Source organism: Mus caroli, unplaced genomic scaffold (assembly GCF_978045245.1).
Source record: "Mus caroli unplaced genomic scaffold, Mus_caroli_1 scaffold_8, whole genome shotgun sequence".
In the NCBI taxonomy this organism is placed as follows: Eukaryota; Metazoa; Chordata; class Mammalia; order Rodentia; family Muridae; genus Mus; species Mus caroli.
The window spans coordinates 66,841,858-66,856,118 of record NW_028227263.1 but is presented as its reverse complement, the minus strand read 5'-3'; the positions used below and the strand labels follow the sequence as shown (position 1 = coordinate 66,856,118).

The 14,261-nt window shown below is 44.8% G+C and overlaps 1 protein-coding gene across 1 annotated transcript in view; it reads right to left on the bottom strand.

The window, feature by feature from the left end:
- The window catches only part of Ap3s2 (adaptor related protein complex 3 subunit sigma 2), a 44,039-nt gene that overhangs the window by 28,025 nt on the left and 1,753 nt on the right, over positions 1 to 14,261 (bottom strand). Inside the window, exons 2-4 of the mRNA XM_021166886.3 lie at positions 11,336 to 11,427; positions 10,468 to 10,579; positions 5,091 to 5,162 (exon numbers count right to left, since the gene is read on the bottom strand). Coding sequence (XP_021022545.1) covers positions 5,091 to 5,162; positions 10,468 to 10,579; positions 11,336 to 11,427 — 276 coding nt within the window. The remainder of the gene's footprint in view (positions 1 to 5,090; positions 5,163 to 10,467; positions 10,580 to 11,335; positions 11,428 to 14,261) is intronic.

The following is a 14,261-nucleotide window of genomic DNA, read 5'->3' as shown; positions in this document are numbered from 1 at the left end:
ATAGTAACCCTGCTATGATCCCACTCTCCCTATCTATCACATAGTAACCCTGCTATGATCCCACTCTCCCTATCTATCACATAGTAACCCTGCTATGATCCCACTCTGCCTATCTATCACATAGTAACCCTGCTATGATCCCACTCTCCCTATCTATCACATAGTAACCCTGCTACGATCCCACTCTCCCTATCTATCACATAGTAACCCTGCTACGATCCCACTCTCCCTATCTATCACATAGTAACCCTGCTACGATCCCACTCTGCCTATCTATCACATAGTAACCCTGCTACGATCCCACTCTGCCTATCACATAGTAACCCTGCTATGATCCCACTCTGCCTATCTATCACATAGTAACCCTGCTATGATCCCACTCTCCCTATCTATCACATAGTAACCCTGCTATGATCCCACTCTCCCTATCTATCACATAGTAACCCTGCTATGATCCCACTCTCCCTATCTATCACATAGTAACCCTGCTACGATCCCACTCTGCCTATCTATCACATAGTAACCCTGCTATGATCCCACTCTGCCTATCTATCACATAGTAACCCTGCTATGATCCCACTCTGCCTATCTATCACATAGTAACCCTGCTATGATCCCACTCTCCCTATCTATCACATAGTAACCCTGCTACGATCCCACTCTGCCTATCTATCACATAGTAACCCTGCTACGATCCCACTCTGCCTATCACATAGTAACCCTGCTACGATCCCACTCTGCCTATCACATAGTAACCCTGCTATGATCCCACTCTCCCTATCTATCACATAGTAACCCTGCTATGATCCCACTCTGCCTATCTATCACATAGTAACCCTGCTATGATCCCACTCTGCCTATCTATCACATAGTAACCCTGCTATGATCCCACTCTGCCTATCTATCACATAGTAACCCTGCTATGATCCCACTCTGCCTATCACATAGTAACCCTGCTATGATCCCACTCTGCCTATCTATCACATAGTAACCCTGCTACGATCCCACTCTGCCTATCTATCACATAGTAACCCTGCTACGATCCCACTCTGCCTATCTATCACATAGTAACCCTGCTATGATCCCACTCTGCCTATCTATCACATAGTAACCCTGCTACGATCCCACTCTGCCTATCTATCACATAGTAACCCTGCTACGATCCCACTCTGCCTATCTATCACATAGTAACCCTGCTACGATCCCACTCTCCCTATCTATCACATAGTAACCCTGCTACGATCCCACTCTCCCTATCTATCACATAGTAACCCTGCTACGATCCCACTCTGCCTATCACATAGTAACCCTGCTAGGATCCCACTCTGCCTATCTATCACATAGTAACCCTGCTATGATCCCACTCTGCCTATCACATAGTAACCCTGCTACGATCCCACTCTGCCTATCACATAGTAACCCTGCTACGATCCCACTCTCCCTATCTATCACATAGTAACCCTGCTATGATCCCACTCTGCCTATCTATCACATAGTAACCCTGCTATGATCCCACTCTGCCTATCACATAGTAACCCTGCTACGATCCCACTCTGCCTATCTATCACATAGTAACCCTGCTATGATCCCACTCTGCCTATCTATCACATAGTAACCCTGCTACGATCCCACTCTGCCTATCTATCACATAGTAACCCTGCTACGATCCCACTCTGCCTATCTATCACATAGTAACCCTGCTATGATCCCACTCTCCCTATCTATCACATAGTAACCCTGCTATGATCCCACTCTGCCTATCTATCACATAGTAACCCTGCTATGATCCCACTCTGCCTATCTATCACATAGTAACCCTGCTACGATCCCACTCTGCCTATCACATAGTAACCCTGCTAGGATCCCACTCTGCCTATCACATAGTAACCCTGCTAGGATCCCACTCTCCCTATCTATCACATAGTAACCCTGCTACGATCCCACTCTCCCTATCTATCACATAGTAACCCTGCTACGATCCCACTCTCCCTATCTATCACATAGTAACCCTGCTATGATCCCACTCTCCCTATCTATCACATAGTAACCCTGCTATGATCCCACTCTGCCTATCTATCACATAGTAACCCTGCTATGATCCCACTCTGCCTATCTATCACATAGTAACCCTGCTATGATCCCACTCTCCCTATCTATCACATAGTAACCCTGCTACGATTGTGACCGTTGCACAGCTTCAGAAGGACCACACCAGGCCAAACAGCTCCACATGAGGTTTACTGGAAGAGAGAGGGGCAAGTTGGCAGCGGGAAGAGAAGAGGGTAAGAAAGAGAGAGAGATCAGGGGAGCCTTTCTTTTTATAAGGGTGATGACATAATCACAGGTAAAGGTGGGAGGTGAGCCAAGTGGATTCTGGTAATATGGTGGCTGTTTCCTTGGAAACAGGTGTGCAGGTTCCATCTATGTGATGTCATGGGTTTCAGAGGTCCTGATAACAACAAATCCCAATAGCACCTAGTTTTTTACAATTTAAAAGAAATGAGCAGGGTGCCAATATAGCTCAGTAGGTAGAGGGACGTGCTGCCAAGCCTAATGACCTAGGCCCCCATGGTAGAGAGAACTGACAAGTTTGTCCTACAAGTTTGTCCTCTGACCTCTACATACATGCTGTGGCTACAAAGTTAGATATGTACTCTCAAAGATCAAAAACAAAACAACAAAAAACCCATCCCTTTTAAAGTAACGTTAGGCCTATAAAGACAACTCAATTTCATATTTTCAATGTCCTTCCAGATAGTGCATAGGGGAAGTGTTCTCCATGGTATAAATCACAAGACAGCAACATCCTTAACAACAATACCGGTAAACAACACCACTGGTACATGCAAAGAGAAAGGCAGAGCTGTCTGAAGTTTAAAGATCTTTCAGCTGACAGGGAAGGTTGACACTACAAAAGCACTACTGAGTCCTGAGCCCTGTGACACTGTCAGTCTCAAGTCGTCTGAAGGGAGAAATAGGTTCCAGGATCACCCTGCACCAGGCAGTGACAGTCAGAGATAGGCCAAGGAAAACAGCACTCCTGTCTGACATCCAAACAAGAATGCACGCACTGAGGTCATCTTCTAGGAACCAGATTGCTCCTTTAAAGCAGTCAGGACTTCTCTGGACCACATAATCATAACAGGGACAAGATCAACCAGACCAGACCTTGTCTAGGACTGCTTAATCATGTCTACCTCTCGCCTCTCATGCAATTCTCCTATTTAAACCCTGGTACAAACAGAGAAGAAAGAGAAGAGAAGCCACTGGGAAAAGGCCAAAACCAGCTTAGCATGGTAATGCTAGTAGCAATGAGTGTAAAAGCTCTTGCTGTCATAATAAACCAATAAAAATTATGCCATAACAATGGGCAGTTTGGGGGCTGGAGAGATGGCCTAGTAGTTAAGAATACTGGCTGCTCGTCTACAGGCTCCAGGCTTGATTCCCAGCATCCACATGCTAGATTGCAACCATCCTGAAACTCCAGTTCCAAGAGATCCTTTTCTGACCTCTATGGGCACTGTACACACAGAGCTCACAATCAATCATACAGGCAAAAGACCCATAAGCATAAATTAAATAAATAATAATTAAGTGAAAATTAAAAGCAACACACACACAACTCCTTCCAAAAAGCCATGGATCACTGGAAGGTCACTGGCTGATTTACCAGAGAACAGCACTGAGGACCACATGTGCCAGCTGGACAAAATAACGTGCTTATCCCCTGTGAGTTGTCTCCTGTTTAACTTGGCACAAGAGGACTCAGACCTCATCAGAGTTATGCTAACAAAACAAAACAAAACTGAGAACATTACTCGGGTCCATTTCAATTCTCAGTGTGCTTTCCTGACAGTATCTTTTTTTTTTTTTTAATTTATTTAATGTATGAGTGCTCTGCTGCATATATGTATGTATGTATGTATGTATGTATGTATGTATGTATATCGCTACAGATGGTTGTGAGCCACCATGTGGTTGCTGGGAATTGAACTCATGACCTCTGGAAGAGCAGACAGTGCTCTCAACCATCTCACCAGCCCTCCTGAGAGTATCTTGCATCTTCTCTTAAATGGTGTTTCAGTACCAGTCACTACACTGCTCCTCAGCAGAGATACAAGATTTTATTTTGTTTTGTTTTTTAAGATTTATTTTTATTTTATGTGCATGAGGGTTTTTTTGTTTTGTTTTTGTTTTGTTGTTGTTGGGTTTTTTTGTCTGTCTGTCTGTCTGTCTGTATACCTCATGCATGCTTGGGATCTGTAGAGGCCAGGAGATACCATCAGATCTCCTGATTGGAGTTAAAGACAACTGGTTCTGAGTTACCATATAGGTACTGGGAACCAAGCCTGGATTGTCTGCAAGAGCAGTACGCACTCCTTTTTTAAGTTTTGTTTTGTTTTGTTTTGTTTTGAGACAGGATATTTCCATGTAACTGCCCTGGGTGTCCTGGAACTCAACTCTGTAAACATAGCTGGCCTCAAACTCACAGAAATCCACGTGCCTCTGTCTCCCAAATCCTGGGATTAAAGGCTTGCACCACCATGTCTGACTGCAAATGCACTCTTGACCACCAAGTCCTATAGCTCCCTAAGAGACAAATTTTATTATGTCAAAGTTCCTGAGTTCACATCATTCCAAAGCTTCACTTGCTTAACCTGTCTGTTTCTTCCGGGTGAACAGACACATACATGCCACCACGGAGCACATGTGGAGATGAGAGGACAATTTGCAGTGTCAATTTTCTCCTTTTACCATGTGGATTCTGCTGATCCATCTCAGGACTTCAAAGCTTGGCAAGCAAACCCCCTTACCCACTGAGCCATCTCACTGGCCTCTCAGAACTATTAAACTCACTAAATAAAACAGGCTCAGACTTGATGGATGGATCAGTGGTAGAGTACCCAGCTAGGATGTGGGAGGCCCTGGACTCAAATCCCAGTACTGCAAAATTAATTGACTAATTAATTAAAACAGACTCTTGAACTAGGTTGGAACAAAAGAGCAAGTGAAAGAACAGGATGGTGCACTGTGACTGGAGATGTCCTAACTGGTAGTTTCCAGGAGCCCTGTTCTGGGAGAGGACCTACCTTATCCATGTGGAAGATCAAATCCAACTCACATACGTTTTCAAAACACTTATCCAGTGTCTCCACAAAAACCTAAAGAATAAGGAGAAACAGATAAAAAGAACATCAGTCACTGTTTTACAGATGTCATGTATGAGTGCAAAGGGGCAAGCCTGGCACACACCCTAGTCCTTCTGATGCAGAGGCCAATCTGATGGGGCATCCTCTCAATTGAGGCTCCCTCTTTCTGAACCATTTCTCCAACACTTTAACTTTTAAAAGTCCCACAGTCTTAAAAATCCAAACACTTTAAAAGTTCAGTCTCTCTGGGCGTGGTGGCGCACGCCTTTAATCCCAGCACTTGGGAGACAGAGGCAGGCGGATTTCTGAATTCGAGGCCAGCCTGGTCTACAAAGGACAGCCAGGGCTACACAGAGAAACCCTGTCTCGAAAAACCAAAAAAAAAAAAAAAAAAAAAAAAGTTCAGTCTCTTTAAAACACTCAGCTTTCTTCAAAGTTTCTCTAAAATATCCAAAGCCTCTCTAAAATGCCAGTCTCTTAACTGTGGGCACCTGCAAAATAAAAAAATACATTACATTCTTCTTATTTCAAGAAAGAAGTGCCAGGGCAGTCACAATCAGACTAAAGCAAAACCAAAATTCAACAGTGTAAAAGTTTAGTGTCTGATGTCTGGGACTCAGCCACGATTCTCTGAACCAAAGGGCCTGAGCCACTCCTCCAGTCCTGCCCTCAGCAGCACACCAGACTTGTCTCCTAGGCTCAGGCTGGCTCCCCTCCACAGCTCTTGCTGTTCTTTGGTGGCCATCACATGGTACTGGCGTTTCACAAAGAGTCTTTGCAAGTGGGCTGTACCTTCACCAGTTACCTCTCTTGGGTTCTCTTCAGGAACTGTGACCCCACGTGGTGCCAAGCCTTAGTTTCCCTCCGTGACTCCTTAAATTCTGGGACTTTCACTGCACCCTCATCAATGGTTTCTTCTCTCCTCTCTTGGCACCAAGCCTCAGATGTTCTCCATAACTCCTTCATGCCTCCAAAGCCAGCATCACCTACATGACTCTTATTCATTACCAAGACTCCTGAGATTCAGCCTCAGCCCCACTTGGATCACAGTTTCTGTATGCTGACCCTGAAGAAACACGTCTCAAAAGATTTCACCTCAGGGACTGGTCTCTTCTTAACTATTGCTAATTTCTTAGCTCCAGCTGGCTAACATCATTTGTCTTGGCAAAGGTTTCGTTTCAGTTGTGCTAGTCTCTTATTAATCGTGGCTGATTCTTCATCCCCAGATGACCAAAAACAGATACTTAATTCAAAATAGCATATAAATGGCCCTGACAGTCTTTCCTCCCTCTGAAATGTCACAAGCCAGGCTTCTATCATCTTCACCTCTCAACATTCTTATCTTCTATGCTCCCACAGAACAAGCCTGAGCTCTGAGCACTTGATGGCTTTTCCAGCCCAAATCTCAAATGCCACCACAGTCTTCCCAAAAGCACGTGGCTGAGTCTGCCACAGCAATACCCCATATCCTGGTACCAATTTCTGCCTTCGTTAGTTAGCAAACTGTTATTCCATCCAGAGCTCAACTACTGTTTTCCTTGATGATGTCAATATCAAGATACAATGGGCAAAAGTGTCTGACATCCTGACCTGGGACTGATAACTGGCACATGGTTTCTATTGGAAACCAAACACTGGAAAATGGCTGGCCATTAAGTATTAATAATCTAGGAATTTGCAACTGTACTACTCAGGAGTATACCTTACAGAAAGACATGCAGATGTAATACCAAAAACAGACATAGACATTCCATAGTGGCACTATTTATAACTCTTTGTATTTTTAAGTAATATAGTTTGGGTTTTGTTGTTGTTGTTGTTTTTTGGTTTTTGGTTTTTTTGGTTTTTTTTTAAGAATAGCAGTTAAAGCCGGGCGGTGGTGGCACATACCTTTAATCCCAGCACTTGGGAGGCAGAGGCAGGCAGATTTCTGAGTTCGAGGCTAGCCTGGTCTACAAAGTAAGTTCCAGGACAGCCCAGGCTACACAGAGAAACCCTGTCTCAAAAAAAACCAAAACCAAAACCAAACAAAACAAAACAAGAATAGCTGTTAAAGGCGGGCAATGGTGGCACACACCTTGAATCCTAGTACTTGGGAGGCAGAGTCAGGCTGATCTCTTAGTTTGAGGCCAGCCTGATCTACAATGCAAGTTCTAGGAAAGCCAGGGCTATACAGGAAAAAAAAAAAAACAAAACAAAAAAAAAAAAACCTGTCTTAAAGAAACAAAAACAAACAGAACAGTAGCTAAATATGAGAGAGTTTTCAATCACCACTGTACTGGCTGGTTTTGTGTCAACTTGACACAAGCTGGAGTTATCACAGAGAAAGGAGCTTCAGGTGAGGAAATGCCACCATGAGATCCAGCTGTGGGGCATTTTCTCAATTAGTGATCAAGGGGGAAAGGCCCCTTGTGGGTGGTGCCATCCCTGGGCTGGTAGTCTTGATTCTATAAAAGAGCAGGCTGAGCAAGCCAGGGGAAGCAAGCCAGTAAGTAACATCCCTCCATGGTCTCTGCATCAGCTCCTGCTTCCTGACCTGCTTGAGTTCCAGTCCTGACTTCCTTTGGTGATGAACAGCAATGTGGAAGTGTGAGCTGAATAAACTCTTTCCTGTCTAACTTGGTCATGATATTTTGTGCAGGAATAGAAACCCTGACTAAGACAACCACGATACTGCTTCATGGTGAGTCCTAATAACCTGCAACTCAAGTTCATTAGTACTAGGAAATTTTACTAAATTGGAAATTTCTTCACTTACATATGCCAAATCAATTTTTTTTCTGAAAAATATTAAAGAACAATCTGAGAAAATGGAGATAACAAGGACTGCCTTTTCTTACTATGTATCCGAATTTTTCATAAGACCTCAGGAATTCAAATACTGTAATAGTGCAGAACAAGAGCCCAGGGCTAGCAGGGTGGCTGGGGGCAAAGCCTGACAACCTGAGTTGCATCTCCAGGACTCACACGGTAGAGGGAGAGAACTGACGCCAAGGTACGTCTGACCTTGTGCTGGCTACTAGTTTTATGTCAACTTGACACTAGCTAGTCACCGCACTGGCCTGTGGGCAAGCCTGTTGAGCATTTTCCTGACTGATGGTTATGTGGGAAGGCCCACCTCCCTCACTATGGGTGGTACCACTCCTGGGCTCCTGATCTTGAAGGACATAAGAAGGCAAGCCACAGAGAGCTTTAGTTTCTGTACTGAACTGTGATGTGAAAGTGTAAGCTGAAATAAACCGTGCCCTCCACAAGCTACTTCTGGTCATGGTGTTTTATCACAGCCACAGAAATCCTAATCAGATAGACCTCTAAACCTACATGGTGTGACTAAATAGAGACATTTATAATAAAATGATTTTAAAGTAAATGCAGGATTTTCAGTTGGTGGGATCTGAGCTGCTGTCAGCTCTCCTCACTTACCAGCCTGTACTGTGCTCTCTCTCACACCACACTCAGTGCTTCACCTTTCCCGAGCTCCCTTCCCTGGGCCCCTGAAGGCTCTGAAGGAGCTGCACCCGCTTCCCAATCTAATCCACTGAGTCCATCTTTGTGGCTGCTGCTGTCTCTGCCTGACCTCCCCAACAAGGCAAAGCTCTGTTTACTCCAAATATCACTTTATACCTTTCTGTTGATTTTGCAGCACCTGTTTTTCATTGTTGTTATTTTGGTTTTAGACAGGGTCTCACTGGACGCACACTGGTCTACTGCTGGCCAGAACTCGCTATGTCGCCCAGGTGGGGCCCTAAGCCTGGCACTGATCCTCCTCCCTCTGCTTCCCAGGGTGCTGGGATTACAGGCATGCACTACCACAGCTGCTCCAATGCTGTAATTTTATCGGACTCAATATCAGGTAATCCATAATAGATGATTTTTCAAATACCATCCTTAGTCACCATTTAATACTTTATGAAATTTCTAGCTGATTTTGTAGAAACAGGAAGTTCAATGCTTTCTTGACCTCAAAAAAGCATGACCTCATGTAGAGGTCAGAGGGTAACCTCAGGTGTTGGTCCTCACTGTCTTGTTTGAGATGGGGTCTCCTCTGTTCACCCCTTCTAGGCAGAAGGGCTGGTGCCCGGTTTTCTGATATCTTCTCCATTTCCCCATCTGGTAGCTCCTGAGATTTCCAGCATGTCAGTCCTGTTGTTTTTTCTTTCAAATTCTAGCAAACTTGTCCCATGAAGTTCTGTTCTTAGTCTGTTTAAAACTCTTTCATCTTCAAGACCGAGAACTCACAAAAGACACCCAGGGCTCCCCGTAATACCCCTGCCTTGGACACCATGCTCCCACAATGCCCCTGTGCTCCCTGTAATACCCCTGCCTTGGGCTCCTGAGGACCGGGATTGAGCCCCCACTGTGCTCCCCTGTCATCTTTCACTCTGTTTTGTAAGAGGCGCTTCTGTTTTCTCGTGCACCTTTAGACTCCGCAAGAGAACCCGGCTCCTGAAACTGGTTATGAAAGTAAACTAGGGAATAAGGCACTATGGATGTTCCGAGCCCTGGCTTTAGGCTACATTGCAGGTAAAAATAAATGTAAGTACGTAAGCCTGGGGAGATGGTTTAGACTGGGCAGTGCTTGCTGCACAACGTAAGGACATGAGCTTCATCTCCCAGAACCCAAACAAAAAGCCTGAGCAGCAAATCCTGGCACTGAGGAGGCAAGGACTGCATGATGCTGGGATCTGCTGGGCAAGTCTGTCTCAGCAGCATCAGCAGCTCCAGGTCCAGTCAAAGACTCTTAACGAAAAGGTGGAGAACAATTGAGGAAGACACCGACTGTAAGCCGCTGGCCTGCACAGTGTCTGTACAAACACAAGTGCATGTGTCTCACACACAGGAAGTATAAATACCTAAATGTAATTTAGTTTCAGAGCTGAAAGAAAATTCAAAACATTAGTAACCAAGGACAGTGTGAGGGCTGGGTAGAAACCACTGTTCAACAGCTAAGTCCTGGAAGGTTGCTCAGGCCCTTTACCAGAGCACCACCTGGTGGACATCTAGCAACTTTTTTTTTTTTTTAAGATTTATTTACTATGCATGCAGCATTCTGCCTGCACGCATGCCTGCAGGCCAGAAAAGTGCACTAGATCTCACTATAGATGGTTGTGAGCCACCATGTGGCTGCTGAGATTTGAACTCAGGACCTCTAGAAGAGCAGTCAGTGCTCTTAACCACTGAGCCATCTCTCCAACCCCTGGTAACTCACGGATGTCAATGAGACTGAAAAAAGGACCAACAGGATGATTACTGAATGCCCCCCACGGCCCCATGCAAACTCAGAAAGTTGTTGCCATTAGTCTATGACTACACATACCTGGATGAGGTCCAAGATCCCAAGTTCACTCTCTGATGAATCCACACAAAACACAAAGTAGAGGGTGGCATAGTGCCGGTAAATCAGTTTGTAGTCAGAGCCACCAATCAAACTGGAAGACAGTAGTAGCAGTTGAGAACCCAAATCTAAGGTAAACTTATCAAAGAAACCCTGCACCAAAGGATGGGATGGGCCTAACGAAGAAGAGCAGGCATTTCCACGTGGATGGCAACTGAGTGTGGACAGGGAACTTGAGGCCCCCTGACTCCTTCTTTGCCTTTCTCTTGCAAATGACCATACTTCAGAGTGATGACCAGGGGCTACAGAGATAGCTCAGCGGTTAAGAGCACTGTCTGCTCTTCCAGAGGATTCAGGTTCAATTCCCAGCACCCACATGGCAGCTCACAACTGTCTGTAACTCCAATTCCAGGGGCTCTGACACCCTCACATAGACACAGGCAGGCAAAACACCAATGCACATAAAATAGAAATAAACAAAATATATAAAAAGAGAAAGAAAAAAAATTCCGTGATGGCTGAAGCTCAGTGCAGGTGTTTCTCAGAGAATCAGGTGTCTTCCTGAGCAGCCCATGCTAAGAACAGGGTATATGGGTCTGTAGTGGTGCACACCTTTCATCCTAGCACTAGGAGGCAAGCAGATTTCTGAGTTCAGGGCTAGTCTGGGCTATACAGAGAAACCTAGTTGTGTCCGACCCCAAGCCCTGCAACCCCCACCAAACAAAAGAACAGGTTGTGCGGCACCAGGCAGCCAGGGACCCCTGCGTGTACTAGAAAAATGAAAGTGACGAAGACCACCCAAAGTGGAGCTGGGGAGTAGGGAGACAGCCACCTGAAGCTGATGGTTTACCTTCCACCTTCTAAGAAGTTACAGATGTTGTCATCTCGCTTGAGGACCAGATGGAAAGTCTCTCGAACAATCTGCTGTTGAATTTCTTCTGGCTATGGAACAACGACAAAAAGAAGAGTCAGGGGGCATGTGAGGAAAATGTGCACCCATCACTACGAACAGATACATAAAGAAGGACTTCTGGACTAGAGAGATCAGCAATGAATAGCACTGGGTACTCTTCCAGAGGACCCAGGTTCAATTCCAAGCACCCACATGTAGGCTCACAACTGCCTGTAACTCCAGTTCCGGGGGTCTGACACTCTCACACCAATGCACAATCAATCAATCAATAAAGGAAGGAAGGGCTTCCACATGGGGCACAACTGGAAAGGCTCACGCATAAGCACTCAGCAGAGGGTGACGATGGGAAGCCTTGTTTTCAAGGCTACAGTGATTAACGTGGCCTTATTGACCTCGGTATTTCCGTCACAAGCCTTCATATCTTACAGGCAGGCTCAGAATCAAACGAGGAAGCAGAATCCATCATCTCACAAAAACCCTCGATCTTTGTTTTTAATCTGACCCAACCCTCTGACATCAATACTGGGTGTTTAACTACTCCCAAAGCTCCAGAGCTGTATGAAGGTCAAGATGTAATCACGCGGTCTCAAAGATAACGTTGTCATTTTTACTTTAATACCAGTACTACATATAAGATGCTGTTTTACTCACAGACAAAGGGTTACTGGGAAAAGAGAAAATGTATTTACAGATCTGAATTTGGGACATCTGAACAAAACTCCAAAAAAAAAAAAAAAAAAACCCACTTTTCATTTAAGAGTCGCTTGTAATCTTGAGATACCTCAACAGTGAATGAAGCACATGATTAATCACATTTGATTTCCACTTGTATGTAAGAGTTTAATACTAGGTATGGCACACTTTTTTTTTTTTTTAAAAGCCATGTATGGTGGCTCACTCCTGCAAGGCTGCAAGGTTACCTAAGACAGGACGGTCACTAAGGAGGAGGACAGCCTGGTTTATATGGTAAATTGCTGGCCAGCCTGAACCACAGGGTCAGTCCTCATCTCAACAAAACAAAACAGAAGGAGGTGGGGTAGAGAGGGGAGGAGAAAGGAGACTCACTGCAGAGGACCATGTGTCTAAGCCTAGCACTTAGGAAGAAGGTGAGACCCTGGATAAGGGGGGAAAGTCGGGCGTGGTAGTGCTTTAATAATAGCACTTGAAGAGGCAGAGGGATGGATCTCTGAGTTCAATGACAGCCTGGTCTACACAGTAAGTTCCAGTTCAGCCAGAGATATGGAGTGAGAACCTGTCTCAAAACAAACAGACAGACAAGATAAGGAAGAAACCAGGCAGAAACGAAGTAGTTAAAACTTCTAGATCAGAACCTGGTAATGGTGGTGCACGCCTTTAATTCCAGTGCTTGGGGGACAGAGGCAGGTGGATTTCTGAGATTTCGAGGCCAGCCTGGTCTACAGTGAGTTCCAAAACAGCCAGGGCCACAAAGAGAAACCCTGTCTTGGAAAACAAACAAACAAACAAACAACAACAAAACCTTCTAGATCAGGAACTGGAGAATTGATTCAGCCATTAAGAGGATTTGTTGCTCCTTCAGAGGACCAGGGTTCAATTCCCAGTAGCCAGGTGATGGCTGATAACCATCAATAAACATGGTTACAAGGAATCTAATGCCATCTTCTAACCTCCAAGGGCACCAGGTACACATGTAGTACACACATACATGCAGGCAAAATACTCATACACTTAAAATAAGTAAATCTATGAGTAATGTAAGCCCTCTGGTCAGTCTTCTCTCATGGTGTGTGTGATCAGTCGGCTGGGGATGATGTTTAAATGCACTTCGGCTTTACTCTGCCTGGGTGGGGGCCCGAGACTCTTGCTCTATCAAGCTCCCTCAAACAGCAGTGCTTCAGGTCTAGGGACTACACTCTGGACTGCATAACTAAGAAAAATGTTCACCTTCAATCTTCCTTAAACCAGAAAAATACATTAAAAAAAGTTTCATACTATACTACTGAACTTAGCTTTGAAATGGCCAGTTCTTTAAAAGCTATTAGGAGGGGTGGAGGGACACACACACACACACACACAACAAAAACAAAAAACAAAACAAAAACAGGTAACTAAACACTGGGAGGAAATGGTTGGCTCAGTGTGCGTTCTGAAAACCTCTCGGTATCTACTGAATGTAGGAATGCAAACTTGCTAATCACTGCCCCACAAACTGGACCAAATCAATCACGAGCTTCCTGGTTTCCATGGGAACAGCACACCAAGCTCACATTTGCTAGGCTGTTGTCAACGATGAACTCTGTGTGCTCAGAAACACAACGCTCACTAAGCATCAGTGCAAACTGACAAAACATCTTTCCAGCTAAAGCCTTTATCTACCTACAGGTGGACCTGGCAAACAGTGGGGATGGGGTGGCGGTATCAAACGAGGAGGCCAACTTACCACTGGCTCACCAAAAAGGCAAACCGCCGACTGACTGCTTACATGCCCCGGTTACTTTAACAACCCGTCCTGTCTTTTTACTACACTGCAATTTTCAAGGCAGTCTCACTCCAGCAGTTCGTAAACAATTCTATGATCTATATGATCTATATCTGATCATATGTATATATGATCTGTATCAGATAGAGATATACAATAAGCACAAGACAGGTTCAGCATCCTTAGTCACTATAGAAACTAGATAGACATCAAAACCATTTCAAAAGGAGATCAATTTTCATCCACTAAAATGCCTTCAATAAAGACAGCGTGGCTAGGACTATACAGCTCAGTGGTGGAGGACTGCCTAGAGTGAGGGAGGCTCTGAACCCCTCCCTAGTTCAGAAGGAGACATAAAGACATTGGGATACTGATACATCGCTGATAGCAATACACAACAACTAG